Below are 26,757 nucleotides of genomic sequence, written 5' to 3' on the forward strand. Positions count from 1 at the left end.
GAGTTACAGGCAACTGTGAGCTTCCTGACTATGGGTGCTGGGAACTGAACTGAAGTCTTCTACAAGAGCAGTTTTGCTTTTCATCACTGGATCTTCTCCCCAGCTCCAATATCAGCTTTTAAACTTCTACACATAAGTGAGAACATGTGGTCCTCCATACCTGACTTGATTCACTTAAGACAGTATCTTCCAGGTCCATCTTTGTTGCTGCACCTTATTTTATGAATGAATAATACTCTGTTGTTTATATATCACAGTTGTTTTACCCAGTCAGTCATCTTCGCATACATATCTGGTGCAATTTTTGTATTTGGTTGTTTTTGTTGTCATCATCATCATCATCATCATCATCATCATCGTTGTCAACTTGACATAAGCCAGGGTCATCTAGGAAGAGGGAACCACAATTGAGAAAATGCCTCCATAAGACTGACCTGAAGTAGATTTATAGGTCATATTCTTGATTAAGAGTGATATGGCAGGGTCCCAGCCCACTGTAGATAGTGCCAACCCTGAGCAGATGGTCCTGAGGTGCATTAAAAAGTCACCAGAGCAAGCCATGAGGAACAGGCCACTAAGTAGCATCCATTTATAGCCTCTGCTTCAGTTCATGGCTCCAGGTTCCTGCCCTGACTTACTTCAGTGTTAGATCATGACCTGGAAATCTACATTGAAATAAACTGTTTTCCCCAAGTTACTTTTAGCCATGGTGGCTGATCATAGCAACAGAGAACAAAGTAGGGCACCTGGCTTGAGCTTGTGTATTAGCTACCATGAGGCATGCTACAGGAAACACATGAGTGCCTTTTGGAGAAGACTAAGTCTATCTGAGTGTGGTACTGTCTCTTCATGGCTTTGCCTTCTCCTCGCAGGTGACTAGCGATGTTGAATGTAGTTTTGTGTGCAGTTGGACATTTGTATGTCCTATTTTAAGAAATGTCTATTCGGGTCATTTCCCCATTTTTAAGTTGGGTTGAATTTTGATATTGTTTGAGTTCCTTACACACTCTTATGTCAACTAAACAGTTTCCAAACAGTTTCTCTGATTTTGTAGGATTTTTTTCTCCATTTCATTGACTGCTTTCATGTAAGTTGTTTCTCTGTTCTCTGCACTGTTTCCTTGTAGGCTGTTTCTCTGTTCTGTTGACTGTTTTCTTGTAGGATGTTTCTCTGTTCTGTTGACTGTTTTCTTGTAGGATGTTTCTCTTTTCTGTTGACTGTTTTCTTGTAGGATGTTTCTCTGTTTTGTTGACTGTTTTCTTGTAGGATGTTTCTCTGTTCTGTTGACTGTTTTCTTGTAGGATGTTTCTCTGTTCTGTTGACTGTTTTCTTGTAGGATGTTTCTCTGTTCTGTTGACTGTTTTCTTGTAGGATGTTACTCTGTTCTGTTGACAGTTTTCTTTGCTCTGCAGAGACATTTCCTTTGATTCAGTTCCGGTTAGCTGATATTTTCCTTTGTTGTTTGTACTTTTGAAGTCATATCTAAGAAACTTCCTGCTCTAATGTCATAAATGTTTTTGTAAGCATTTACAATTCCAGATGCTACAACTAAATCTTTAACTTACTTTGAATTAATTTGGGGGTATATTATAAAACAAAGATCCAACTGCTTCTATAGTACTGCCTGATGAAGAGAATGTACTGCCACCTTTCGGAAACAAGACCATTTGGAGGATTGGATGACGGTATATGTGGATTCAATCTAGGATTTTTATTTGGTTCCATTGATCTGTGTTTTGGAGGATTTGCGGTTTTGTTGTTTGTCTTGATTTGCTGGTGCTGGGACACTGAACTTAGGGCTTTGTGCATGCTAGGCAAACACTCTACCCTTGAAACACATCACCAGGGTTTTTTATGGTTGTTATTTTAGTGTTGTGTGATGTTTTTAAGTTTTAATTTAATTTATTATTATTATAAATGATCCCTCCTTCTGCTCTCCCCTCTTCCCTCGTGTGGGTACCTGTCCTGGCACACATGTGGAGAACAGAAGGCATCCTTGTATAGTCTGTTCTCACCTCTCAACTTCACTTGAGTTCTGAGGATTTAATTCACTTTATCGGGCTGACATAGTTAGGTAGCAAACTCCTATGCCCTCTGAGCCATCTCACTAAGCCTTGAATGCTTTAATTGTTCACTTTTTAATGCACAATGAAGCTGAGAACGGATGCTTTTAGAACAAATTCTTGCTCAAAATGTTGGCATTTTGGTCGGATCCGGATGGGATAGGTATTCTGGCACTCAGGAGTCACAGAATACTGTTACACAGCTCAGGTGGAAAGGTATCCTGGAGCTCCTCGGGAGTCACAGTATACTGAGTGTTACACAGCTCAGATGTAAAGGTATCCTGGAGCTCAGGAGCCACAGAATACTGAATGTCACACAGCTCAATGGAAAGGCATCCTGGAGCTCGGGAGCCAAGGACTACCACAGGTTGTAGTAAGTTTAGCAGCTTACAGCCTTGCCTCAGGGAAAGGCTTCCCCAGTGTATCAGCTCCGCTCCGGCTGGGTCTACCAGCTGGGGATGTTCGGCTAGTGTAGCAGTTTTGCTCAGCAGGAGGTTTCTAGGGCAAAGTTGCTATAGTTCAGCTCTGCTCCCTGAGAGCAGAGCTCTGCCAAGGGAAGGTTTCCCAGGCAAAAGTGTTACAGCCCTGCTCGCTCTGCTCTGCCCAGGGTTGCCTCTGCTCCGCTGCCACAGCAAAAGAAGATATTCACTCAAAGGTCATCCAAGGGGGTTATTGGGAGGGAAGAATCCAGGAAAGTGACTGCCCTCTGCCAGACAGCCGGTAGCATAAACAGCCACTAGCTGAACAGACACAGTGTTTATATAGGGCTTCCAGGGTGGGGATTGGTCACTTTTTAGTGCTGAGCTCAGATTGGCTGGAGCTCTGCTCAAGGATTGGTTAGTTTTCTGCACAGGATTAGGGTCAGATTTGGCTCTGGTTTTCAGGCCAAAGTGTGTTTCTTTCTCTGATCCTTTTTAGCCTTTTGGCTCCAATTTTAGGGCAAAGGTGCATTTCTTTCACTGGCTCTGATTCCAGGGACAAAGTGTGTTCTTTTGGCACTGGTTTCAGGGTCAGAATGCATTTCTTTAGTTCTGGTTGCAGGGCCAAAGTGTGTTTCTTTGGCTGTGCTCTGGGAGTGTTCCTTTGACTGGTCCCTTTTCCCTACACAAAAGGCTTGCTTTGTCTCTACGGGTCTCTTGTGGTTCCTTGTGAATGCTAGAATTTGTTTCTATTTCAATAAGATGCCATTGAGAGTATGATAGCTGTTGAATTTAATCTGTAGATTGCTTCAGGTAGTATGGCCATTTAAGCCATATTGTTTTATAAAGAACCAGCATGCAAGGCCTATTTTATTTATGCCTTCTTTGGTTTCTTTCATCACTGACTTCTGATTTTCAGTGCTTGAACCTTTTATTTCTGTGATTAAACTTACTCCTGAGTATTTTATTCCATATGGAGCTATTATAAGTGGGATTATATTCCACACATTTCTTTTGGTAGCTTTTATATTCAGAAACACAGCTGATTTCTGTAGGTTGGTTTTGTTTCCTGTAGCTTGACTAAATTCATTTACTATACTAACACATTTTTTTCTGTCTTTTAAATTTCTTATGTATAAAGTAACGTGTTCTGCACAAAAGAGCTAATTCACTTCCTTTTTTCTCTGCAGATGGTGTTTGGCTTCATTCTCTTCATGTTAAGGTGCTCTGTTTTTTTAAATTAATTTTTAAAGATTCATTTATTACATAGTATTCTGCATGCATGTATGCCTTCAGGCCAGAAGAAGGCACCAGATCTCATCACTGATGATTGTGAGCCACCAGCTAAGTGCTCTGACTTTCAGCCCCAGCACCGCATCAAGTGAAAGTTACGAGTGTGGCATTCTAGTCTTTTTTCAGATCTTAGAGAAAGACTTTCTTTTTTTCCTGTTGAATATAATATAAGCTTTGAACTTTTCATATAGAGCATTACTTTATTGTACTCTGGTGATGTTTTTCCTCTATTTAGTTTGACAAAAGTTTTATTTTTATCATAAAAATAATGCTGAGTTTTGTCATTTTTTTCTGGGCACGTACCTCAGATAGGAGAATACTTGTATGTATATGAAGTCCTGGGTTTCATCCCCAGACCATGTCAATAAGGCAATGGGATTGTCTTTGTTGTCCATTGTTTATTCGTGTTGTGTAGCTTTTACACGTTTGTGAGATTTCCAGGTTTCCTTCCATCTATTTTTAGTTTCATTCCATTGTGGTTAGTGTAGACATTTCGGACGAGTCGGGTGGGACAGGTATTCTGGCACTCGGGAGTCACAGAATACTGAGTGTTACACAGCTCCGATGGAAAGGTATCCTGGAGCTCGGGAGCCAAGGACTACCACAGGCTGCAGTAAGTTTAGCAGATTTACAGCCCTGCCTCAGGAAAGGCTTCCACAGGTGTCTGCAGGAGAGGGTCTTCCAGTTGGGGATGTTTGCCCAGTGTAGCAGTTTTGCTCCAGCAGGAGAAGTTGCTACAGTTCAGGAGAGTGGAGAGCAGAGTGTAACAACTCCGCTCTGCAAAAGGGAAGGTTTCCAGGGCAAAAGTGTTACAGCCCAGCTCGCTCTGCTCTGCCCAGGGTGGTCTCTGCTCTGCAGCAAAAGAAGATCTGAAGATCTTCACCGGAAGGTCATCTAAGGGGTTTATTGGGAGGGAATAATCCAGGAGAGTGGCTGCTCTTTGCCAGAGTGGCAGAGGACAGCCAGGTAGTGCTAACAGCTACAGACTAAACAAGCACAGGATTTATATAGGGCTTCCAGGGTGGGGATTGGTCAGTTTTTAGTTCTGAGCTCAGATTGGCTAGAGCTCTGCTCAAGGATTTAGTTTTCTGCACAGAGTTAGGGTCAGATTTGGCTCTGGTTTCAGGGCCAAAGTGTGTTTCTTTCTCTGGTCCTTTTAGCCTTTTGGCTCTAGTTTTAGGGCCAGGTTGTATTTCTTTCACTGGCTCTGGTTTCAGGGACAAAGTGTGTTCCTTTAGCACTGGTTTCAGGGTCAGGGTACATTTCTTTGGTTCTGGTTGCAGGGCCAAAGTGTGTTTCTTTGGCTCTGCTCAGGGTGTGTTTCTTTGGCTGGTCCTTTTTCCCTTCAGTCAGGAAAGTTACATGGCATGATTTTAATCTTCCTAAATTTACAAGACTGCTTTAGTGAGCTAACACACAGTCAGTCCTTGAAAAGGCTCCATATTCACATGAACATATGTGTATTCTCTTATTGTTGGGTGTCCTCTCTCTCTCTCTCTCTCTCTCTCTCTCTCTCTCTCTCTCTCTCTCTCTCTCTCTCTGTATCTCCCTTGACCCCCCCTGTGTGTGTGTGTGTGTGTGTGTGTGTGGTGTATGGTGTGTGTGTTACTGGAGAACAGGAGTTTGCTTTTGTGGGTGTAAGCGTTTCGTCGGGATGGGTCAGGACAGGATGGAACAGGAGTTAGTGGGTCAGGTATTCTGGCACTCGGGAGTCACAGAATACCCAGTGTTACACAGCTCAGGTGGAAAGGTATCCTGGAGCTCGGGAGCCAAGGACCACCACGGGTTGCAGTAAGCTTGGCAGCTTACAGCCTTGCCTCAGAGAAAGGCTTCTCCGGTGTGTCAGCTCCGCTCCGGCAGGACAGGGTCTTCCAGCTGGGGATGTTCGCCTAGTGTAGCAGTTTTGCTCCGCAGGAGGTTTCTCAGGCGAAGTTGCTACAGTTCAGCTCTGCTCCTGGAGAGCCGAGAGCGGAGAGCAGGGAGCCGGGCGGGAGCAGAGTGTAACAACTCCGCTCTGCCAAGGAAGGTTTCCCGGGCAAGTGTTACAGCGCTGCTCGCTCTGCTCTGCTCTGCTCTGCCCAGGGTCGCCTCTGCTCGCTCTGCTCTGCTCTGCCCAGGGTCGCCTTTGCTCTGTCGCAGCCGCAAAAGAAGATCTTCACCCGAAGCTCATCCAAAGGTGTTTATTGGAAGACAGCTGGACCAGCCAAGCTGAGCATACATAGGGTTTATATAGGGATTCCTGGGGTTGGGGAAGTTTTTCCAGAGTAGGGATTGGTCCGATTTCAGTGCTGAGCTCAGATTGGCTAGAGCTCTGCTCCGGGATTGGTTACTTTTTTACACAGGATTAGGGTCAGATTTGGCTCTGGTTTCAGGGCCAAAGTGTGTTTCTTTCTCTGGTCCTTTTTAGCCTTTTGGCTCCAATTTTAGGGCCAGGGTACATTTCTTTCACTGACTCTGATTCCAGGGACAAAGTGTGTTCCTTTGGCACTGGTTTTAGGGTCAGGGTACATTTCTTTGGTTCTGGTTGCAGGGCCAAAGTGTGTTTCTTTGGCTCTGCTCAGGGTGTGTTTCTTTGACTGGTCCCTTTTCCCTACAGTGGGGTCTTTATTCTTATAGATAAAATAATATTTTAACTTCTTTATTCGATCTTTGGGGGTTTCACATCATGCACCCCAATTCTGTTCACCTCCTAGTCCTCCCATGTAACCCCCTGATTCCTGCTGCCCCCCCCCACGAAAGAAAACAAAACAAGATAAACAAGCAAGCAAACAAAAGCAAGAATGAAAACTCCCCCAGGAACAGAAAAAAAAATCTTCTTCTCTCGTGCCTCTTTATTACTTCTTCATCCATCCTGGTAGCATTGGAGACTTCGGGGCATCATATAGTATACCCCTTTGTCCCATCAGCTTTACTGGCAACTGTTCATTGTAACAAGTCACTGATCTGGTTCAAGACCTCTGGTTTTTGGTGCACCACCCTCACTGGGTCCTCACCAGACTCCCCTGGGGTAGGTACCCTGTGACTGCCTGAGTCTTGGAGACCTTGTGAGTATCATTCCATAGGACCAGTCCCTTCATTGCCCGTTCAGTGGGTTAGTCAATGTAGGACTGGGGACACCTAGTAGAAAATGGGGGACAAGAGGCACAAAGAACAGACCGGTAAGACAGTATTATGAACAAGCCGGCAAATCTTTATTTTTTTCCAAAGGGGTTTAAATAGGGTCATAGGCGGAAAGTGAGGAGGGGAGGGAATGGGGTTGTTGACTGCAGACTCCAGGAAGCTGGCAGGGCAGAAAGGTCAGTGGGAGGGGTAGACCAACCTGTGTTGCCTGGTAACCTAACCACAGGTTCCAATTCTATTACCATCTACCATCTATTGTTCAAGTCTATTGCCCGAGTGACTTGGTAATTTTCACTAGGCTTAATCTTTAACTGATGGATAAGCCGCGAGTCTGTTTCTCGAAACTTGCTTCATATCTTAAGAGGCGGTATTTCTTCACGGTGGACTGGGGTCACGTCCTCCACATGGAGAAGACATGATATAGCTAGGGCTAGATGATGGTGGAGGTCTCTGACATTTGCCCCTTTTTGGTTAAACAAAGAGACATAGCCAAAATGTTAGTTACCCGGAGAACCACAAGGATGATGGAACCTGTCTTAGGATCATCTGAGGCATGAACACCCTTACCCATCTTTGGATGTCTTTGCCAGCCTTCAAAGCTCCTGTCTTAGGGGATGAAGCATCAGAAAGGTGCCCATCATTGGCAAACCATCAATGGGAGTGGTCATTTATTTCATTGGTAGAGGGACCTGTCAGGGTCGCTGGCTGGGGCTGTGCAAGGGCCATGAGTGGATTATGTGTCTCAGGGGATGATTGTCTCCTCTTTGCTATGTGGAGACAGGGAACATTAGGTACAGATCGCATTCTTCGTTGCCATCCCCTTTATCAACCTTCTGATAAGGACCACTCTCCTTCATGGCCAGTCTCTGATAATGGACCTGAGTAGACCTTGCGGTGAGATTATCTATTTGTTGTTTAATAAAGTCTGTCAGATTCCTAAAGGCCCATGGACCAAAAGAAATAAGCAATATAAAACCCCAAAAGTGGCCTAAAAGACTAGGCAATAAGGTGGATAGCCAGGGAAAAGTAGAAAACCAATTTTTATACCAACTCTCCTGTTGTTCTCTCTCTCTTTCTTTTTTCTAATCCCTCTCTGACCTTCTTCATACTGTCGTTAACTCTTCCCGTTTTGCTAACATAGAAACAGCATTCTTCCTTAGGGGCAGCACAGAGGCCTCCTTTTGTAGGAACAGGAGGTCTAACCCTTCAGTTCTTTATGACATTAGGAAATGTGTTCATGGGTGTCAGTATGCATTATAGCTTTGAACACAGCTTTAAACAATGGACTCCATGTAACTAGAAAACAAAGAATTGGATGGTTAGTTAAGATGATTGGACAGGCCTCTAAAATATGAGAAGTGAAACTAGCAAGCTTTTCTCTGGACATTATAAAAACTGCTGTTGGTATAAATAGCCATGTCTGAAAAGCTCCTGACCCATGAGAAGTCTAAAGAATAAATGTCTATCTGTACATGGGTTCTCGGGCATAATTTGTTTTTCATCTGTAATACATAAAATGTTTAATCATGTAAGGGATATGGAAAACGTATTGTTTTTTAACTTGCATTTAACGCAATCATTCACTTAAAAGTAGACTGTAACTACATTGTAATTTTTATATTGCTTGAAAGATTCTGCTGGAGTGTGTAAACTGTAAGGGGGAAAACAAGGACGGCAGAAGGAAAGTATCAGGAAGTAGAAGGAAGTTATCAGGAAAGAGACAGAAGGGAAACGCCAGGGTTGAACAACAGAACAGAAAAAGAACAGAGTAGACTAGGCAAAAGAAAGAATAATAAAATGGAAGAAAAACTTTAATCCCTCAGAAACAGAAGTCTACATATTTTTTTTTCTCGCTGACCCTGCATCTCACTCCCAGTCTCTCTGAACTACAGAAGGCTGGAGTCTCTGCATTACAGAGACCTTCAAGACACAGGAAGGTGCTCACTGTAAGCGTTACAGCTCTGAAGGGAAAGGTACCCTGGCAGTCAGAAGCAAAGGAACGCCTACACTCACTTCCTCTAGTTTTCCTGGACAACTTTCTTTCACCTTTTGTAGGTACACCCTTTCCTGTACCTTTTCTTTCACCATTTTGTGTGAGGTAAGACAGAAGCTGCCTCCCTGCCCCTGAATGTTTCATGCCCTCCCTATCCCAGGGAAAAGTTCTGATCTCTCTGGACTGTGAACTGTGTGGGTTTTGGAGTAGGGGTTGAAATAGGTAGGAGCTTGTTCTTGCCTGTTTCCATGTGGCTAAACTTGACTTTATGCTTGCCTGGATACTTCAACCTCTTAACGAGCTCTTAACTCAATTCTAGACTTGTAATGTGCTTAAGTCCATGTTTCTGTGGGAAAATGAGAAACAGGATGTCTCATTCTACCTTCTGACTGACAACACAAATACAGAAGCCGTAGATGGAGTCCTTGGACACGGCCTGAGAAAGTCACATCAAAGCCCAGTTACATGATTAAGTGTTGGCTGTCCTCGGTTCTTCACTGACTGAAGATGTCAGGTCCTTTCAGGGTGTCCTCAGAGGCCTCATGGTTTACTACAAAGACTTGTGTTGAAGGCTTGACCTTTGGTGTATCCGGGGTTCATAGGTGGGGTCTTGGGAGGGTTGAATTATAAGAGCACTCATCTCTATCCGGGGTTCATAGGTGGGGTCTTGGGAGGGCTGAATTATAAGAGCACTCATCTCATGGATATGCTAACCCACCGATAATTTAATAGCTGAGTGGGATGTAGAAAGGGACTCCAGTTGGAAGAAGGGTGTGAGTCCTTGGTCCATTCCTTCTCCCTTTCTGCTTCTCGGTCCCCTTAGATGAGCAGCTTCCCTCATCACACGGTCCCACCATCGCGTTGCTGCCTTGTCACAGCCCAAAGCAATGGACACAGATGACCTAGTACTGCATCCCTGAAATGGTGAGTCAAATGTATATGGTTTTTTCTTTCAAATTGTTAATCTCAGGAATTTTTTATGGTGATAACCCTGCTGCCAGCTCCCCTAGAATAAGAGAGAATAAGATACATAAGAGAGACAGAGAGAGATGCACACACACAGAATAACACGTGTGGAGGTCAAAGGACAACTTGCAAGAGTTGGGTTCTCTCTGTGCTTCTTGCTAGTCTTGGGGGTCAAATACAGGTCATCAGGCAATTGCATTTTCCCACTGAATTATCTTCTTTTCCGCCCTCCATTTCTCCCTCCCTCCCTTTTTGTAACATCTTTGGCAGACATCCCAATTTTTCTTTTGGCTTTATTTTTGCAGTTCTGGAGAGCCAACTCATGACTTTATGCATGCTAGACAGGTGATTTACCAGTGAGCTAAACCCTAAGCCCGAATTCCCACCATTTCTGCTTTATCGTGTCTGTGTGAGATACTAAATTCTGCATACATCCTGATGGAAAGAAATTAAACTTCATCTCCTTGAATGATGGAGAACACAGACTCTGTGCCTACCATTGCATTATGTAGTATGCTATCGCACATTTCTCCACAGCCTTTTTGATGATTTCGTGTTGGTCATTTGAGACTTTGCCATGGTGGGAATATTTACATCACGTAACTCGGCAAAAACTCTGAAATCAATCCATTTCCCACCAGAGAGCTATTAACCATTTTCCAACACACGTTTGCACAGATGAAGAGCTCCATGACTGCAGAATGTCTGCGGGGTAGATAGATTGTAGACAGCGCTCTGGAAGACAGGGATAAAAGTTACCTACAGAGAAGGAGCTCCTGACCTTGAGGGTAGAAGTGAAGCTGGAGTAGGAGATGTAAGAGTTTAAATACATGTTACGCATGTCCGAAAGTGACATTAAAAAAAGTCAGCTCTATCTCTCTCAATGTCTTTTTCGTATTTGTACACATATTTCAAATATGGTCTGCATGGCTCTGATTGGGAAGCTTGTGAAACCTCTTAGAGGTAGAACCTTTACCAGAGGAAGCGTATCCCTGGGCGGGGGACAGGCTTTGAAAGTTCTTAGCTTTGCCTACTTCCAGTTTCCTCTCTGCTCCTGCAGTGGATGGAGATAAGATCTCTCAGCTCACTGCTCCTGTCACCCTAGTCACCAAATACCTGCAGTGGCCTCTCCCTCATGAAGCGTAAGCCGGAATAAACTTGTTTCTATAAGCCTCTTCTGGACATGCTATTTTATCACAGTAACAGAAAATTAACTAATACAACACATTTGTCAATCAAATAGTAAAATCAGAAACCCCTCCCACCCTTTTGGTTGTTTTTGACAGGGTCTCACATAAACTCAGGTTGCTTTCGAACTCGTAGTGGACACTAGGTTAACGCTCTTGACTCTCCTGTTTCACTCCCAACTGCTGGTATTACAGGCGTTTGCCACCATGCTTGGTTCATTTTCTGCTTAAAATCAAGAACATTAAAAAATGTCTTAAAAAGATTTTAATATATTTTTTAGAATTTAATTTATGTGCATTGGTGTGAGGGGGTCAGATTCTTTGGAACTGGAGTTACAGACAGTTGTGAGCTGCCATGTGGGTGCTGGGAATTCAACCCAGGTCCTCTGGAAAAGCAGTCTGTGCTGTTAATCACTGAGGAATCTCTCCAGCTCCTGGTCTTTGTATTTTTTATGCGTGTGTCTGTCATGTGTATGCAAGTGCCCAAGGAAGTCAGCAGAGGGTGTCACACCCCCTGGAGCTATAGTGGTAAGTGATCATATAACACCTGACTTGGGTCCTGGGAATCAAACTCAGGTCCCTTGGAGGAACAGGATGCACCGCTAAGCACGGACCTTAATCCAAGGATGAATATTATTAATGCCTGAGCCATGAAGGCTTGAAAACACACACACACGCGCGCGCACACACACACACACACACACACACACACACATATATATACACATGTATATACACTTATACACACACAAATATCTGAGAATTTAAAACAATATCTTTCACATTATTATTATTGTTGTTGTTGTTTTAATTGTATATATGTTTTGCCTACATGTGTGTCTGTATACTCTGTGCCTGCTTGCTACTAGCAGAGATTAGGAGAGGGCATTGGATCAATCCCCTTGAACTATAGTTATAGACAGTTGTGAGCTATTGTGTGGATGCTGGGAATAGAACCTGGACCCTCTGGAAGAGTAGCCAGTGCTCTTATTACTGGGCCATTGCTCCACCATGAGCACATACATACATCTATAAATTACATAGGTGGTTTTCTTATATTCAAACATGAGAGAATGGATAATCTAGTCAACTTTTTTTTTCACGTATTAGGGCCACAGGCATCTGAGATGTATGAGGATTCTTCAGGTAATGTCATATAGCTAGTATAATCCCACATTTTCCCCCTTTAAAGTGAAAAGAAAACAAACAATACCTCATGACCCATAAAGATGACAATAAAAAAACCAAAACCAAACCAAAGTCAGCCAAGGAACAAGACAGGACTTCAATGAGAGGGTCTTGTTTGTGTGTAGTTACTCGTCAATACGTCCCCACCCAGCCGCAAATTAGTGAGGTTGCTGTAAATTACTAACATGCAAACCTTAACTCTACAATTTTGAAGTCATTGGTTTTAGCCCTCTGTTTTCTTTTCTCTGGTTTTCCAAGGTTGCCTTTTGGTGAATGGTTTTTAGAAATGTAATTATAACTCTGGTTTCAAACTTCTGAACTAAGTAATCAGACACAGGCTGGCCATAGTGGGAAGCATGGGGGCTTTTTGTGGTTGCTGTTTTTCCTAAAGCTCTTTCAACTTGAAGGAGGGACTTTGGATGGTCGTTTCCTCCCCAAACTACCACTAAAGAGGCACCTAGCTGGACTCCATGCTAGCACTGGGGAGCTTGGAGACAAGAGATCAGGAGTTCAAGGCTAGTCTCTGATGATATATACTGAGTCTGAGGTCAGCCTGGGCTACATAAGACCCAGTCTGAGGAGAAGGAAAAAAAAAAAAACAAACCAACTGTGCTACTGTGGAAGACTTGACACAGAGATTTGAAGCTAGCCTCTCTGCTAGTATCTTGGCAAACAAGCCAGTCTTTATTTATTACTTTTAATTACTTGCTTGAGCCAGAGTCTCACTATTTAGCTCAGGCTAGCCCTGAGCTCTCTGTCCTCCCGCTTCCGGCTCTTGAATTCTGGGGCGATGGGTGTGAACTATCTCGATGGGTGTGCACTATCGTGACTTGACTTTTGCTTCCTGTTGTATTTTAGTTATATGTGTGCACACCTCTATTTACTCACACTCAAGGAAGCCGGGACTGGCATCCGATTCCCTGGAGTTGGAGATGCAGACAGTTGTGATTTCCCTGGTTGCGGGTTTGGGGAATTGAACTTGGGGTCCTCTGCGAGAGCATTGTATGCTCTTTACTCTGAAGCCTGTATCTCCAGCCCCTGAAACAGTAATATTGGTTTGATGACCGACTGTTGAAATTCTCAAGATGAGCTGATGCCTACAGTGACTGCCTTCTTTGGTTTACGGTTGCTCCCTGAATGGGTGACAGACAACTTTTAGGTGCCTTATTTGCCAGTGCCACTAATATTTGGTGCCGTAGCTCTGGCACTCCGGTTATGATTTCTCAGGGGTGGAGGGTGGGATGGGTGTGGGCAGGGCAGCCACATCTGCCACAGGTCTATTTTTGAAGGCCGTGGGCTTTCTTAGAACCACAGAGGCCACACAATCTGCCTGTCTTATTGGTGTCATTTTCCAAGCCACTGAGTTCCCTTTGTCCTCTAGCTGCTTGAACCCTGGGGTTTGGAAGAGAAGGGACATCCAGTCAGTGTTTCATGCTCCACTAAAAAAATATCTAATGGAGCTATTTATAGATCTGGATTCTTTTCCAGGTGACAGGTTTTATTCAGGACAGTGTATTATTAGACGATGGAGAAAGAGAAAAAATATCCAACACGAAACATTACCCAGCTGGTGTGCAGTCTTTCTTTTTGGTGGCCATGCCCAATGGATTATTTATTCAGATCCATGCTGTTGTTAAATCCAAATGGCAACCTTTGCAGAACAACATCTGCTGCAGATGTTGCAAAAACCCAAGTCCTGCCCGAGGGTGGTCACTTAAGCCCTATTTTTATGTTTGCACAACCACTTTGTGAAAGGATGCCATTTGTCTGTATTTCTGCATTGCAGGATTTAATCATTATGCCAAACCAAATCCTTTGTCTAATTCACGAGCAGAGTCTTATTTTGTATTTTTCAGGGTGTCCCAGAAGATGACTGGTATAGGCCCTGCTTGCAAAAGACATTGTTCTGCCTCGTTCTTTGTTGTCGTTGTTGTTTTTTTCCTAGAAGGACACAGGAATATGTCTAAATGCAATTAAAGACAATATCTGTAAATTGGTAGAAAGCATCTTTAAGTCAAAATGCAGTGTTCTGATTTCTAGCCAGACCCTGCTGTGGTGAAATCACAACCCTTAAACATGCACTATTGAAGCAATGATGACCGGGGAGAGAAGGCAGCAGCTGGTTGCATCTCAACCCCACACGGCATTCTGATGTGTCCAGGTAGAAATCCTAGAGATGCTACTTAAAAGGCTATACTAACAACCCAAGAATGTGTTTTCTACAAGCATGGTCCTGGGTCATGGTTCTCTCTCATTGACAGCAGCCTTCCTGAGCCAAGGTTTTAGCTGCCATTCCACCTGCGTGGTCCCTGGCGCCTTTTGGCTTTTGACGTGGGTCTGAGCCAAGGAATAACGCCAGAATCTCTGGTGGCTGCCAGCCCAGTGCTGGGCCTCCTGGCTCCTGCTCCCCGGGGCGGGTAGTGCAGCGCACAGAGCCGCCGCGTCACCGCTGTCCTCTGGGTGGCCCCAGCGCGCACCACCGCTTATTGAGCCCTGGAAGGTGAGGCGAGAGGAGGCTGGTGCTGAGCTCGCCAGCTCCACCCGGGCCCGGGCAGACAAAAGAGGCCTGCGGTGCAGCTTGCGGGGACGCGATGGCCCGGTGCGGAGGACGGGTGCTGCTGGCGCTGTGCGCTGCCCTGGTGGCCGGCGGGTGGCTGCTGGCGGCCGAAGCCCAGGAGCCCGGGGCGCCCGCGGCTGGCATGAGGCGGCGCCGGCGGCTGCAGCAGGAGGACGGCATCTCCTTCGAGTACCACCGCTACCCCGAGCTGCGTGAGGCGCTGGTGTCCGTGTGGCTGCAATGCACCGCCATCAGCAGGATCTACACGGTGGGGCGCAGCTTCGAGGGCCGGGAGCTCCTGGTCATCGAACTGTCCGACAACCCCGGCATCCATGAGCCCGGTAAGTACGCTGCTTGCTGCAGGGCCCCGGGGACGGGAAAGAGGAGAGATGGGCCCCGGTGATGATTCCCGGTGGAGAATGCCTGGATGGAAGGTGGGAAGCGGGAAAGGAACCGAGCGCCCTGTCTCTTCCCCATCGTTCATATATCTGACCGCTTTGGTGAGCACAGACAAGGGAGGCTGGAGCGATGGGGGCAGGAATAACGGGCAAGCAAATCCCAGAGCTCGTTCCCCAGTGTTCTCCCTCACAGATTAGAATGAAATTGTGGGTTCCCAGAAATGCAAACACCTTCCCCGCAGACACGGTGGAGAATATGGTGCAGAAGGCGGGGTCTCGGAGGAGACTGGAAGAATCGTTTATCATGTGTTTGAGAATTTCCAAAGGACCTTATTGGGCGCTGCAGGCTCTGCGCACCCACCGCTACCTATGTGTGAGCATTAGGTACACTCCCCGCTGTGGATAATTGCAAATTTTAAAAGGATATTGATGATCTAGGTGTCGGGTGCAGATATGCAGCTCTTCCTACCAGGGTGGAAAGGGGATCTCTAACAGGCATACAAATTCTGAAACTGCAGATGGCCTTACTAAGAGAAAATAGGCATTTGCCTCCTCTGCTTTAGCCTCTCTGAGATAGCAGCAGTTCATGCCCGGATTTTATCTCCTGTAACCGTCGTACTAGGCACTTTCCTTCGAAGCGTGTTAAAGCGCGTTTTAATTTCTGTTAAAGGCTGTGGGCTTAGTATTGCAAGGGTATTTTAAGCTATGTTTTGGGATCTTTCAGGTTGTGTTTATGCTGGTCTGAAAAGATTTAGGCCTGAGCTTTCTGCTGATAATAATGGCCCGCTAAAGCAATCTGAGCATTAAAATCAGTATGGAATGCCTTTGATTATTATTCTTTAATGGCCAAAAAAAAAAAAAAAACCCACAAAAGCTAGGCTAAAAAAATCCTTAATTCAGGACATGAAAAGTCTCCCTTCCTCCATCTGCCCCTCGCATTTTCCTTCTCCCTGGGTCTCTTGGTCACTTAGCTTGGCCTTGAATTTGAAATGTGGTCAAGAATGGCCTTGAACAACTCCTGATCCTCAAGGTTCCGAATCCTAATGGAATTATGGGTGTTTCCCACCACTCCTGCGCCTCCCCCTCCTTCTCCTTTTTTTTTTTTTTTGTCGTTATAGGATGCAATCTATGAAGGCTGAGTAAGCCTCTCTCATGGCTTCAGCTGCCTGCATATTTTTCCCAGCTGCCAGCAGTTTACCCATGGTATATAAGAACCAACCGAGAAAGGGTTACAATAAGCCATAACAGAGATACCTTGGTCTTTAAATGCGAGTGAGTGGGTTGAGCAATAGGAAGCCTTTAGGAAACATTCCTTGCCTACCAATAAGGCAGAAGAAAGGATGTGACTGAATCTGCCGTGAAACCCCAGAAATCGGGTCGTAGCAAATGTTCACAAAGGGTTGCAGCCCGGTTCATCGTGTAAATCAGAAAGTTGATGGTCAGTGTTTGCATAGCTATTGGAAATATAAAGAAAACATACTTACATGAAGACTCATTTCCAACCAAGTCGCACAGCCAAAGCTGGCCCGTCCTGACAGTTAGGTGACTGTGAGGCTTACCCACAACCCTCTGTTGTGCTCCCTGACTGATTGTTCCAGGGGTCTCTTCAATTATTCAGAGAGATTTTATGAAAGCTACCATTTAATGCTATGTTGCCTTGCTTCAAATGTAGAGACAAAATGATAGAACGATATTTTTGCAAGAATATGATAAGCTCTGCAAGTGAAAACAATGATTTTGTTTGAATATTTGGAATGGATAATATATTAGGATATACAAATCAGGCTGAAAAAAAATAACAATTAAAAAAAGTCCTTCAAATTCTTTCAAGTTAAACAAATAAAAAAGGAATATTCACACATCTTCTGAGGTAGAAATGGGTTCATTCAGTGTTTTTTTATTTTTATTTTCAAATCTTACACCTTCAGGGTGAACTAAGCTCGATGAATTATATGCAATGTGGTTTCTGCCCTCAGGGGGATGTTGAATTGGATATTTGGCATAAAGTTATGGCACAATTAATGATGGTGAGACACAGAGAATACTAGGGTATCATGGGTAAGGGGGCCTGGAGAGTGCGTGACAGAAGGCAGGAAATGAACACATTAATGAAATTTACAAATTCTAATATTGCTCAGACCTCTTTTGTGTTTTTTTGTTTGTTTGTTTGTCTTGTTTTTCGAGACAGGGTTTCTCTGTATGGTTCTGGCAGCCCTGGAACTCGCTCTGTAGACCAGGCTGGCCTGGAACTCACAGAGATCCACCTGCCTCTGCCTCCCGAGTACAAGGGTAACACTTTTGATTCTGCTTCATGTTCATTGACTTGACTGAACATTTCCACTTATTTTTAAAATATTCATTTCATTTTCTAGAATGAAAGAAGAGTCAAATTTTCTTCTTCTTCTTGTTCTAAACAGTTTTGGAGGTAGTTGTGTGGCAGAACACCTGCTTAGGGCCTTGTGTTGGATCCCCATTCAGAAAAAAATGTGATTATTTCTAAAGATTTAGTCCAGGCAGTAGAGCCCTAACAAAACAGCCAATCCCCTGACCAACAGTGATGGCAACAACTGGAAGCTTCCTTTGGTTAGATTAGTACTTTATTGGCAGATACTTATTAAAACCCACAGCTTTCCTCTTGGGCAGAAGGAAGCAATCTTTGTATTGGTTTGGCACAGTCTGTGAGTGTTGCTGGATTTTCTTGTCCCCCCAGGCCCCACCACCCTTCAGCCCCAAATGAACACACAGACATGCTATATTAATTATTAAATTGTTGGCCGATGACTAGGGCTTCTTACTGGCTAGCACTGTCTTAATTATTAACCCATAACTACTAATCTATGTATGTCTACATGGCCTTATCTTACCAGAGAATGCCTGGCTTGTCCTATCCTCCTGCCTCCTCCATAGGGTCTCCTTCTTGTGCTTCTCTGCCTACCTTTCCCAGAATTCTCCTTGTCTCCCCACCCTGCTTATCTTCCTTCCTCTATCAGTCAGTGTTTTATTCATCAACCAATAAGAAAAACATATACGGAAGGACATCATGTGAACTGAACTTATCTCCTCCAAATACTGCCCTTAATCATTCACCATTTGAACTCATCAAAAGGGAAAGGAGGCCAGGGAGATGTCTCTGGGGAAATGGGTTCCATCAGTGAAGTATTTGTCACCCAAGGTGAAGGCCAGAATGGGATTCCCCCAGAACTCCTGAAAGAGCTGAGCAGAGAGCCCTTGGCAATGTAGTCAGGGGACCCTAGGAGCTTGCTGGCCAGCCAGTCCTGCTGAACCACCAAGCTCCAAGTTCAGCAAGAGACCTTGTTTCAAAGAATACGGTGGAGAGTGGCTGAGGAAGGTACCAATGCTTGCTTTGTACCCTCCCACTTGAGTGCAAACAAGCAAGAAAACACACATACACATATTCATGCATGCATGTACACTCAGGAAATCCCATTTTGAAATCATCAGTGAAAATTATCTGTGCATAGTCTGTGATATTCAATGGGAATCAGTTGATTTATGACTTACTAAAATATGCATTAAAAACCTTTATTAATTTATATCTAAGTACTAGGATGGGAATGCTCAGACCATTCTTTCCAGGGCTAAAAACCCATCTGTTTGGAGCAGTAATTGTTTAACATTTAGTTTGACCTTTCTTTTGGGAAATCCACCTGATTCACAGCTGAAATTCCATTTTAAACCATTCCTGAGAGCATGAGTTTTCTCTCATCACAGGCTGGAATGATGATTTTGGATCTATTCCCCTCAAATCTGTAAAAATTTAAGGCTCATGAGTGAAAGTATGTATTTGCCAAATATCGTGAAGAAGCATGTCATGCTGAAAAAAAAATACCCACAGAGCTTGAAAACAACAAAACATAGAGATTTTGATGAAGTTTTATTTCATGTATGTATGTGTGTGAGTGCATGTATGTATGTATGTATGTATGTATGTATGTATGAAGTAGTGTGAACTGATTACAACCAAGCAGGAACTGTTGGTGAAGATAGATGTTAGATTCTAGAAAAAGAATCCGAACCAAACCACACAAGGTCAAGAGTTATTTTTAGACTGGATGAGTCAACAGGGCTTTTGCCAGAAGTTACATTCTTGATTGACTTGTGATTGGCCAGTGGAAGGGAGAAGAGGCTGATTTGGCCTCTAACCTTATAGACTATGCTAAGACTGCCCAGGCTTGGGGTGGAATCTAGGGCTGGTGTATGCTGGGCCAGGACATCCACCACCCCAAAGAGACAGCTTTCTATGGAAAGTGAGGTGAGAAGTAGGGAGAGAATCATCTCTGCCATGCACCACATCGGTTGACCTAAGGGATTAAAGTCCCTTGTGCTTCACCCTCACGTTCTTTGGAAATACATTAAGGAAACACGGAGGAGCCTTAGGCAGGGAAACATGTCACCCAGAAATTCCTAAGCTCATTCAATGCAGCATTGACGCATGGCTTGACAGGCATTGGATAAATAGGAAAAACAGGTTTGCTCATGCAAACATTTCTCAGCATCATTAATATGTGAACCTTTAGGTTAGCCGTATGCAATGCAAGAAAGCCACTCCCACCCCACATACTTCAGCAGTGCTGGACAATGAATCTAGAGCCCTAAACATGCTATAAATGTTATTTCAATGAGTTCCATCTCCCCAGCCCTGTTGGGTGCATAAGTAACATATTGCCATTCATTATCTTATTATTAAGGATTTATTTTATAAGTCTTCAGCAGAGTATCTCATAAGGAAAGCTCTTCAGGAGGGGGAGCATTTTTTTGTTTTTGTTGTTTGTAAATAACTGGCATAGTGGTTTATGTAGTCACTTTTTACTTACTACTTACTACATATGCTTACAGAAACATGAGTAGGATTCTAAGACCACGAAGCAGAAGATAATTTTGATGAGAAAGGCTAGTGAGACTGAATCATTGCAGTTCGTGTTTCCTTATTAGGCTGCTTTGTGCTTTCACACTTAATTTTTAAAAATTATTATGTGTGTGTCTGTTTGTGGCACTGTGTCCATGAGAGCAATACCCAAGGAGGCCAGAAGACGGAGACAGATTCCCTGAAGCATGAGTTGGTGGTGGTTATGAACCATCATCCATCATGGGTGCTGGGAAATGAACTCAAGCCCTCATAGTGCTCTTAGCTGCTGAGCCATCTCTCTGCTCCCCTTGCTTTCTTTTGTTACAAACTCACATCTTACAGGAGCGCCACCAGGCCAGAGGAGCATAGTCTATACAAACAAATATCCCAAAGTTAGGAGATGAGCTAACTAAAGAATTTCCCGTTACTTGGTGGCTCTGGGAACTGTGCTCCATTGTCTAAGTCTTCTCAGGAGCGTGGCCCACTGTTATATTGGCCTGGTTGACTTCCCTCCCGTTCTTACAATTTTCTTCTTCACAGATGTTTGCCTTTTACTTGTTTTAAAGTGAGGGGTCTTGCTTTTGTGTCAGTCTGACAGACTGTTAGGAACAAAGTGCTCATTGTTTGAGACTGTCTTAATGGTGTTCCTTCAGGTGAACAAATATGTCTAGGACAGATATGGTATTTTCATTGGCGGTCTAAGTTGTTTTCCTAAAGAATTTATGATGGCCTGTCTATCCATCTCAGCACCATTTGGAACTGGTTTTTTCATGCCTTCCCAAGTTTTTCTGCACTGGGGTTCTTTCTTTGTGTTTCCACGATTCTTTGGGAAACAGGGTAAAGACTACGTGTCAGAGGACTTGAGTTCCCATCCTGTTTTTTTGTTTTCAGTGCTCATGAGAAAGCCAGTTAATTGCCTTTTCACTAGTCCACATATCACCTGTGAAATGATAATGGCATGACAAATAAGATAATACATATAAAGTTCTTAATTCAATATGTAGTAACAGCGAATTCGCTCCTGCTATGGCATTTCTTTTGTTGGCCTCTGTGTTCTTCTAGTACCTTTGTGCTTAGGGGATTTACTCTGTTTGTTTGTTTGTTTTCCCCCTTAAATGTCTAGTACAGATGTTGTGGTTTGCATATGAAATGCACCCTATAGGCTCACTCGTTTGAACACCAGTACCAGGTAGCACTGGTAGGGAGGCTGTGAAACCTTTCGGAGGCGGAGCATTTCTGGAGGAAGGGTTTATTCTTCAGCCCTACTCCTTGATCTCTCTCTGGTTCTTGGCTGCCAACGAAACGTGGCCAGCTGATGTCTTCCATCACTGCCTTCACCACCACGATGGAATAGATCTCCAGCTGTAAGCCGCAAGAAACCTTTCTTTCCTTAACTTGCTTTGGTGGCCGAAGCAGCAAAGAAACTAATGCAACAGCACTTCAGGCATGGCGGCCACTCCATGGATGCCTGTTGAATAAACACACACTGTCTCAGACAGGCAAAAATGCCCTTCACCAAACAGGGCCACGATGAAGGTCGTGATATAATGCAAGTGAGCACGCCAGAAGTGATAACATAGAGTCACAGGAATGTGTGTGATCATATTTTATTGCATGCAGTTTCTCATAATGGAGAAATCCACCAACTACGGTCTTCTCAAGGTGCAAGGATGTCCTCATTGTGTGGCTGAACTGGGAATTTTTTGCCCTGGGACTCCTTTATTTCATAAAGCGAAATTGCCTTTTAGAAAGAAAGTTGAATAAAAGTTCAAAGTAAAATCAGAAAGAATTTCTTTAGTGACTTTTGACTTAAAACAATCTGCAAGAGTGGCTGGTGGGTAAAGACACTTACAGCCAACCTGAAGATAGGATTTCAGGCTCCAGGATGCTCATGGTAGAGGCAGAGACCTACTCCCTCAGGTTGACCTCTCACCTCTATTCAAAGTGACAGCACATAGGTTCATGCTCATTACTCTCACACAAATGAACATAAGTGGAATGTGATCCTAATTGGCCTTATCAATAAAAGCCCCGAGGCAGATATGCTGAAAGATCAGAGAAGCAACTGAACAGCCATAGTCACTTTTTACCTGTCCGAATCCTCAGTCCAAAGAGCTGAGATCCTGTCTCTGCCCCGTCCTTGTCACTTCCTGTCTCCTCTCTGTACAGACCTCCAGACCTCTATGGTTAACTAGTGGCTAGCTCCACCCCCTGATCTTCAGGCAAGCTTTATTTGTCAGAACACATAAGAAATAAACAAAACATGCACCAGTGATTGGTGGTGCATAGGAAGAAATGCACACTTATTTTAAACACAGAAGCTTGCACATCTCCAGGCTTTAATTTTATTTTCCCTCAGGACACCATAGTCTGACCATGCACTGGAAAATGTTGTTCAGAAGACCTTTTGAAGGTGGCTGGTAGAGCAGATAAGCTCACATGCAAAAGACGTAAAAGTGTGTTCTTCCCTTTCCAGTAATCATTGGAACTGCATGCATCCATCAGTTTGTGAATGTGTTTATTTCTTTGAAAATTCATGATATGGCTCTTTCCAATAAAACCTGCCCAAAGAGGACAACTGCATATGTAGCTAGGACTTTTAATTATTTTCAGATGATCAACCTATATTTTAAACTGTCCACAAATGAGTTACCCTGAAGGAAGAAGGTGGGGTATGTGGAATATTACAGGGCAAATGTTTAAACAAAACCCAGAGAGCTGGCTAGGACAGTGCACTCAGGAATAGCTTTCTGAGGCTAGTAAATATTTTGCTTTTTATAGAAACCTGTTTACTGTAAAAGCATCCTGGCTTTAATTTAAAAAAAATCTTCATTTAAGGGTATTTCATTTCAAGTAAAAGCTTTTTAAAAAATGCTGTAGAATATGTATATTTAAAATGAGCCTAAATAAAACTTTCAACTTAAATTTAGGTTGCTAAAAATGCCTTTGTGGTTTGACTTGCCAAGGGAATTGGGACAAACCTGTAATTTATGTGATTTGCTTGCTCAGGGCAGACAGTGCCATCATGTTCAGATCCAGAAGGGATGCTGTCTTAGTAATCACTTTTAGTTCCTCTCCCTACATCACACTGACTACGCAAATCCAGAAAGTTCCACTTTTACCAGTTGGCCATTTACTGCAATCCCCCCTCCCCCCAAGAAGCACCTTGGATCTACAGCTAAACTCAGATCATACATTTGACCATGTTTAGGGCAGTCAAAATTCTGACCAGTAGTTTTTAGACAATTAAATAAGTGTTTCTATTCTATGTGATTGACTGTGGTCCCTGAAAGAGTGTATGCACACTGTGTGTGCGCCTGTTCTTTGTGGAGGCCAGAAGAGGGCGCTGCGATCTCTGGACCTGGCATTTCAGGTGATTGTAAACTCCACCTAGGTGCTGGGAACTTTGGTCCTCTACAAGAGCAACTGAGCTATAACTTTTCCTTCTTTTGCTAGTAATTAAGTTTTAAACTTTTGACTGTAAGTACCATTTCATACCAAATTGGATTTCTGATAATGCAAATAGTACTTCACCTAGGGATTAATTAATAATACTCTTCATATATATGGTGTTTTATTGTGTTTATAAGGTCCTTTGAGATAAACCCTTTGTACAATTTTCTTTAAAAATTTTTACATGTATTTTCTCCACTCCCCCCTCCTCTGTGTGTATGTGTGTGTGTGTGTGTGTGTGTGTGTGTGTGTGTGTGTCTATTACAGCATCATGTGGAGGTCACAGGACAACCTACTCATTCTCTCCTTCCTTTTGGATCTCTGGGATCTAACACTGGTTTTCAAACTTGATAGCAAGTGTCTTAACCAATTAAGCCAGCTAGCAGGTCTCTTCCTTTAGTTGTCTCCCTCCGTCCCTCCCTCTGCCCCTCCCTCCCTCCCTCCTCTGGCAGTGCAGGGCTGTGTGTTTTATAACATTAGTATAACCTTTACTCTACTGAGTGTAGCTCATGCTGACTTCAAAATAACAATGATCACCCTGCCTCAGCCTCCTGATAATAGACATGAGACCTGCATTTGCTATTTACTTCTCCTGCCTTGGGTTTACCCTTTCACAAAAGATGACAGTTACTACCCTCAATTCTGGAAAATGTCTATTGCATACAGATCCCAATGTCAACGACATTCCCATTCTATCCTGGACACTGAAAACATAAAGATAGTGGACACAGGAGAAGCTGCTAGAAATGCTAAAGGCATTTCCAGAACGAAATGGTTTGTGTTCTCAGATGCAGGGTCCAATTTCTCATTTTAAAGTACATGGTCCTAACAAAATAGTTTTGTTTGTGATATTAGCACAGACGTTTTGTGTCTACACTTACTTGAGGGGATCAGTCTTATTATTGTGGGAACTTAGTAAATGTTAACCCAGATTCTGGACTTCTACAACAATGGGGGATTAGATGCTTCGATTTTGGAAACAGCTTTAAATTGGCACACTCCACTGACGATCCCACACTCCCACAAAGAGAAGTCAGCTGATTAAATGGATTTTCTCAAGACTCAAATCTGCTTGTGAAAGCTAATGAAACAGCAGCAAAATAATTCTCCTGTGTTTACTGTATAGACATATAGTTAACAGTACTGTGCAGAAACACACCTTAAAATATGTCAGATTTTTGTCTGTTTTGATGGTATGATGGCAAGACAGTTATTAGAGCAGATATTTTCTTAAAATGCTTAAAATTTCAGATTGGTGTTCAACATCTATAGATGTCTCATACTCTGTATGCTAATTTTAAAAAGTAAAAAGTAATCGTGTCTAAACTGCTTTTTATCTCAGGAATTTTCTTTGGTTATTGTCTCCTTAAAATGTGGTCACATATTCTCTGAAGGTTTTTAAGAACTTAGTCCAAATTTGCTTCTTCTTTGGCGTGAGTGCTCACTGGGTGCCTCTGGGCTCAACTTGGAAAGGCTGGGGGTGGGGCAGAGGGGGGAAATAGACCTTGAGTCCTATGTAATACAACAAGTGCTCTTAGCTGCTGAGTCAACTATCCAGACCCTAATTTGTGGCTTTTGTCTGATTAACTTGAGTCACGAATACCCAGGCATGTATCATCATGTCTGGCCACATATGAGTCTGTGGACCCATTTGCTGTTGGTCATTTGTCCATAGCTGTCTTTCTCTCGGGATGCCTACAAGTTGGGTTCTGAATTAACAACATTGCTGTGTCTATGGCACACAAAAAATTAGTACTTACTTTCATACAACTTGGAAAGTGCAGGGTACTTCTGTTGAAAGTGATGGGGTTCTTGTTTATAGTGTCTGTGTCCAGTACCAGGTGCTGTGGGAAAAGAGAAGAAAACCTGAGTTTTCTTTCTTTTTGAAGATATTGTCACAAATGCATGTACCCTGTTGTCACTTTATAGCTAAATGCACATACACACATGCAGGTAAAACACTCACATAAAACATACAGTAAATAAATCTTTAAAAAATTGTTAATAGTTTTATTTTAAGAAAGACAGGTAACTCAGGGTGCTTATTTTCCCAGCAGGCCATTTTTAAGATGATTTATGGAGACCCATGTCTTAAAATAGTCATATTTTGGTTAAGTCTATGCTGCCTTTTTTCATTGACAAGCGTAGCCTGTGGCAGGCTGCATAAAGGAGCCTTATTCTCTCTCTTCCACATCTTTGCATTCCCCCATTCCTTTATGACATAAATCAGAGCTGGGAAAAAGGACTTTAAGAATGTATCTGTAAAAATCCTCCAAAAGTTCACGGTTTGAGTATTGCTTGTGCTGGAATTTTCTTCTCTCTGGAGGGCCATCCTTTCCTTTAATTGCTTAGTCAAACATATTAAAGCTGCCAGAAGGCTGCAATGACTTATGGCCATTTATAAATTAAGTTTTCTAAAATTGCCTGGAAAATAAACATGATTAAAATGTCACTAAGATAATAAATGAACAAGTGCAGGCGCCTAATGGAAATCATACTTTCACAGTTTAAGACTTTTTATGTCAGTATTAAGTTTCACGTTGCCAAGTTATGCAATGGTATGTCCTCCTGCTTTTTTAAAACTATTTTTTCTTATTTATTTATTTGCGTACCTGTGAGCATGTAAGAGCATGTACATGTCATGGCACACACATGGAGGTCAGAGGATGACTTGGTTCTCTCCTACTATGTAGTTTCTCGAGACTGAAGTCAGGTCACACAGCCTGTTGTCAAACGTTTGTACCTCCTGAGCCAGCAGCTAGCTGGCCCTTTCCCATTTCTTAAAAATAGGTTTTCTAACTCACCTATTATTTTCTGGACTCAGGATAAAGACTATTGAGAGTGGGCTATTCAAGATGTCTGTAGGGTCTGTAGTAGATTCTCAGTGTATTAATGAAAGAACGAATACTTCAGAATGAGAGATAAAACGTGTGAGATGTACCTACCCACATTTGCTAGCCATTACCTGTGAGCATGCAAGCTAATAGTTATATCAGGGCACAGTTTCGTCTTCCTTTCCATACACTTGAGGAGAACTGATCCATCTCTCCGAGCTGTACTGTTATATTCGTAGTGTCTGGCACATGTGGTTTTATCATCAGTAGGGTCCTGTGTTAATGCCCTAGGTTGGTCCTATTTCTTATTCTGGTACTTTGTACATAAAACCCTCACTGTACACAGGCCTTCAGATCTGATTCTTTATTAGATGTGGTTCTGGGATGGCGGCGAGATGGCTCAGCAGGTGAAGATGCCC

At 43.3% G+C, this 26,757-nt stretch overlaps 1 protein-coding gene and 1 long non-coding RNA gene across 2 annotated transcripts in view; both read left to right on the plus strand.

The window, feature by feature from the left end:
* Nucleotides 1–7,139: 7,139 nt before the first annotated feature.
* Nucleotides 7,140–10,999, plus strand: LOC121139146. The gene is made up of 3 exons (XR_005875998.1): nucleotides 7,140–7,179; nucleotides 9,712–9,812; nucleotides 10,915–10,999. It is a non-coding gene; the product is annotated as an uncharacterized LOC121139146 (long non-coding RNA).
* Nucleotides 11,000–14,702: 3,703 nt separating this feature from the next.
* Nucleotides 14,703–26,757, plus strand: part of Cpe (carboxypeptidase E) — a 100,566-nt gene continuing 88,511 nt past the window's right edge. The window contains exon 1 of the mRNA XM_005075183.4: nucleotides 14,703–15,127. Within this exon, the coding sequence (XP_005075240.1) occupies nucleotides 14,821–15,127 (307 nt within the window). The 5' untranslated portion in view covers nucleotides 14,703–14,820. The remainder of the gene's footprint in view (nucleotides 15,128–26,757) is intronic.

This window comes from Mesocricetus auratus, unplaced genomic scaffold (assembly GCF_017639785.1).
Source record: "Mesocricetus auratus isolate SY011 unplaced genomic scaffold, BCM_Maur_2.0 Super-Scaffold_6731, whole genome shotgun sequence".
In the NCBI taxonomy this organism is placed as follows: Eukaryota; Metazoa; Chordata; class Mammalia; order Rodentia; family Cricetidae; genus Mesocricetus; species Mesocricetus auratus.